The sequence below is a fragment of the Panicum virgatum genome, chromosome 5K, assembly GCF_016808335.1.
Source record: "Panicum virgatum strain AP13 chromosome 5K, P.virgatum_v5, whole genome shotgun sequence".
Taxonomy (NCBI): domain Eukaryota; kingdom Viridiplantae; phylum Streptophyta; class Magnoliopsida; order Poales; family Poaceae; genus Panicum; species Panicum virgatum.
This window is the reverse complement of record NC_053140.1, coordinates 60836594-60841010: the sequence shown is the minus strand read 5'-3', so window position 1 is coordinate 60841010 and position 4417 is coordinate 60836594. Positions and strand designations below refer to the sequence as shown.

Sequence of the window (4417 nt, the reverse complement as noted above, 5' to 3'; positions counted from 1 at the left end):
GAATTATTTCCGGGCCCCTGAATTGTAGACATGTACATGCTTTTCCTTCAAAAAAAAAAGACATGTGCATGCTTTGTTTGCGCATGTAGGGTACAGTTACTCTCTCTCTCTCCTCTTCTCTTTTCTCTCTCCTGACGACATGCATTTTTAAACGCACCATACCAGTAGTAGTAGCAATTATTTATGCCCCACAGGCGGGCGGGACAGCCGCCCACATTGCCCTCCTTCCTCCATACATACACCTCAAACCCCTCCCTGCGAGACAGCCTCCAAAAAAATCTCGAGCACAAACAGTAGCCCAAGTCCACCTCTAGCTCTAGAGAGAGAAAAAGGGTGGGACAATAACTCGAGAGGGAGAAAGAGGGGGAAGAGAGAGAAACAGGTGAAGACTGAAGAGAGGAGAAGAGAAGTGGTCACAGACAGAAGAGAAGATCAAAAGAGATCGGGAGATGCAGCGCGAGTTCGAGCTGCTGCAGCAGGAGCACAGCCAAGAAAGCAGCAGCAGCAACCGCTTCCACTACCCCTCCCCCTGACTCTCTCAGCCTAGCTGTGCGGGCGGCTCGCTCAGTCCAACCAAGCTCAGGCAGCAGGCTGTGCTCCGTCCGTGCTGGCCGGCCTCCCTCTCTCCCCTCCCCTCCGATCCGCCGTCTAAGCTAGCAGCGATTCAAGGCTAGGGGACGGAGGGAGCAGGAGATCGGGCCAGGGGCGGCGGCGGCCGGCCATGGAGGACACCCTCAAGTCACTGTCCATGGACTACCTCAACCTGCTCATCAACGGCCAGGCCTTCAGCGACGTCACTTTCAACGTCGAGGGCCGCCTCGTGCACGCGCACCGCTGCATCCTCGCCGCGCGCAGCCTCTTCTTCCGCAAGTTCTTCTGCGGCGCCGCCGCCGCCGACCAGGCCGCCGCGGCCGGGCCCGGTGCGCTGCTGCTGGACCACCTCAGCCCGCGCTCCCCTTCCGGCGCCTCGGCGTCCTCTCCGCGCGGCGCCGGCGCCTCCGCGGCGGCCGCGCCGGGCGCCGTGATACCCGTGAACTCGGTGAGCTACGAGGTGTTCCTGCTGCTGCTGCAGTTCCTGTACAGCGGGCAGGTGTCTCTGGTGCCGCAGAAGGGGGAGCCCCGGCCGGGCTGCGGCGAGCGCGGGTGCTGGCACACCCACTGTGCCGCCGCCGTCGACCTCGCGCTCGACACCCTCGCCGCGGCCCGCTCCTTCGGCGTCGAGGAGCTCGCCCTCCTCACCCAGGTAATAATTAATTAATTGTCTCAACCGCCTCGCACGTTTAACTAACGAATCATCACCCAATCGCTGACGCCTTCTTGGTTTCCTCTTCATTGTTTCTGTTGCTCGATCCATCTAGAAAAAGATGTAGAAAAAAAATCTTGCCTTTTTTTTCTTTCCTTTTTCATTTTCGGCACTGCTCTTGCTGGGGAATTGAGGATTGATCAAGATGGGAGTTGGGGTTGGTTATGTTGGGATTGGCGAGCATTCTGCAGCATTGATTTGATCTCTGCACCCCTGCTTCCGCTCCGCCCTTTTTAAATGAAGTGAAGGATGATGAGTAGCCGCAGCAGCTGCTGGCTGCAGGCAGGCAGTGGTCATCGGCGCCGTCGCCGCCAGCAGCCTGCGCACGCGTGCGTGCCTGCGCTTCTTGCTTTCTTTCTCTCTTTGTCCATCCAATGCATCTTTCTGTCCGTCCGTTGGCCTGCTGCTCTTTCGTCCTCCCTGCTCGCCAGCTGCTTTCTTTCTCCTTTCGCACTTAGGGTTCGTTACACGGAAATTTCTCTTTTCCTTTCCGCGCCACTGTTGCCGCATCGCCCTCCCATGTTCTTCTTTATTAATTAGTAGTATATATTTCTCTCCAACGAATGCCATTGCTTGCTGCCGCACTTATCTCTGCATATATCTTTCTCTCCCCGTTATGGTCACGCACGCACTGTTGCTAAAATGTTAAGCTGCACAGATCGACAGAGATGCATGGCTTTCCGTCATGCAAACTGTGCAATTAGCATTCCTGTAGGAAAGGAAAGGCCCCTCTTTTCCCCACTGATGTGCAATTTTTGTCTAGGGTTTCGTCCTGCTGGGTCTCGAATACATACCTAGTGTTGCTTAGCTTGTTTAATTCCTCTGGTTTCCCCCAAAACTTTGCTCCCCCAATCAGCACCATGATGCTCCCATACTGTTGCACCCCTTCTCTATATTTTATGCACAGGGCCAATCCACTATGCTTATCCGATTCTCTCAGCCAAGCCAGGGCCAGCTCTCTCCCGGGCCCCTTTATATTCCATCCATCCACCGCGACCGCATGCTGTGTGCTCCATGCCTTTGTGCTTTTGCAATGCGCTACTTACTAGCCACAGTGAAATCAAAGCCAGCAAGATCACACTGAAAATTTTGGTTGTTGCGCTTGCAGAAGCAGCTGGCCGGGATGGTGGAGAAGGCGTCGATCGAGGACGTGATGAAGGTCCTCATGGCGTCTCGGAAGCAGGACCTGCACCAGCTCTGGACCACCTGCTCCCACCTCGTTGCCAAGTCCGGTCTCCCGCCCGAGGTGCTCGCCAAGCACCTGCCAATCGACGTCGTCGCCAAGATCGACGAGCTCCGCCTCAAGTCCTCCATGTCCCGCCGCTCGCCGTTCCTGGCGCACCACCCGGCGGGCATCGAGACCTCGTCCGCGGGGGAGCTCGCCGACGACCACCACAAGATCCGCCGCATGCGCCGCGCCCTCGACTCGTCCGACGTCGAGCTCGTCAAGCTCATGGTCATGGGCGAGGGGCTCAACCTCGACGAGGCGCTGGCGCTTCACTACGCCGTGGAGAACTGCAGCCGGGAGGTCGTCAAGGCGCTGCTGGAGCTCGGCGCCGCCGACGTCAACCACCCGGCCGGGCCCGCCGGGAAGACGCCGCTGCACGTCGCGGCCGAGATGGTGTGCCCCGACATGGTCGCCGTGCTGCTCGACCACCACGCCGACCCTAACGTGCGCACCGTCGAGGGCGTGACGCCACTCGACATCCTCCGCACGCTCACCTCCGATTTCCTGTTCAAGGGCGCCGTGCCGGGGCTCGCGCACATCGAGCCCAACAAGCTCCGGCTGTGCCTCGAGCTCGTGCAGTCGGCGGCCATGGTCATGTCCCGGGAGGACGCGCACACCGCGGCCGCGGCGGTCAATGCCGCGCCCATGTACGGCGAGCCTTCCGGGGGCGCCGGCCCCGGCGTGTACAATGCCAGTGGCACCAACTCGAGCATGGTGAATCTGAGCTTGGACAACAGGATGGTGTATCTGAACCTAGGGATGGACGCGCAGTTCGGCAAGATGAGCGACGGCGGCGGCGACGGCGATGACGGCGGGAGCAGAGGGCAAGGAGGCCCGTCTTCTTTGTTCTCCCCGCATGGCTACCATTGAGAAGCCGGAGCGAGCGGCGGCTGCTCTACTGGTGATCTCCTTGTAAGCTTAGAACTAATTACTACATGTTATTCATATCCACATTACAGGAGATGATGAGAATGGTGAGACAATCCTTTTGCCCTATCATCCTCTGACTCTTGGTAGAGATCGATCTGTTATTATATATTAGAGAGGGACCGTGCATGCAAATGACGCATCACAAGAGGAGTATCTATCTTTTAATTTGGTGGCCGGGCTAATCTTTTGGTGTCTAGCTTGTAGTTCTACTGCATTGGTGATCTGAGGGGTGTTGTTGTTTTGGAAATTTAAGAGGTCAGAGGTGTACGTCAAGAGGTAAAACGGTTTTTGTTTGTTGGTGGCCGGTCATGTGCATTGGTAATGCGTAGAGACAGGCAAGAAAGCTAGAACTTGACCTTACAGTATTGGAGTATATCTTGATCTTTCTCAACCATATATCTTCCAATTAATTCAATCTTTTAAAAGTCACGCAATGCAAAGATTGACTGAGCCATTCGATCTTCATATGTGTGTTTGACCTCCAGATAGACCCATATAACCCATTTATAAAGTATTTTCTTTTTTTCTAAGAGGCATATGCATGCACATATAAAAATTGCAACATTTTAGCCAACATAAAAAAAATCGTGACAAACTTTACTGCGTACATTTAACCACATCAATGCACATGTAAAGTACTTTTTTTTGTGTGTGTGTCGGTTTCCTGTAAATGAGTGAACATGCATGTAAAGTAAAGGAAGTTTTTTATGACAGGCCGGAAATGTCATCGCTGCTTTCAACTGTTTGTAGTGTGTTGTCTTTTGGAGTTATTTGCGGGAGAAATATTTTTGCGAGTATTTGGCGCGCTAGAGAGCGGGCCGGGGGTACACCTGCACACAAACACGAGCATGTGTGGGGATATGAAGAGGGAGACAACCAGAATCTAACTCGAGCTGTGAATGATGGAAGCGATCGATGCCGGTCAATGCTTTAACCTCGCAACCCCTCCCCGTTTG

At 55.1% G+C, this 4417-nt stretch overlaps 1 protein-coding gene across 1 annotated transcript; it reads left to right on the top strand.

The window, feature by feature from the left end:
• Window positions 1-201: 201 nt before the first annotated feature.
• Window positions 202-3823, top strand: LOC120709237 (BTB/POZ domain and ankyrin repeat-containing protein NPR5-like). The gene is made up of 2 exons (XM_039994787.1): window positions 202-1243; window positions 2412-3823. Exons 1-2 carry the CDS (start codon window positions 722-724, stop codon window positions 3399-3401), a joined length of 1512 nt encoding a protein of 503 aa, XP_039850721.1. The 5' UTR covers window positions 202-721; the 3' UTR covers window positions 3402-3823.
• Window positions 3824-4417: the final 594 nt, after the last annotated feature.

What these genes read in the sequence shown, in the direction of transcription:
- LOC120709237 (XM_039994787.1), top strand. Translation starts at nt 722, where the DNA reads ATGGAGGACACCCTCAAGTCACTGTCCATGGACTACCTCAACCTGCTC. An exon ending in AGCTCGCCCTCCTCACCCAG is followed by an intron (nt 1,244 to 2,411) that starts GTAATAATTAAT and finishes TTGCGCTTGCAG; the next exon opens with AAGCAGCTGGCCGGGATGGT.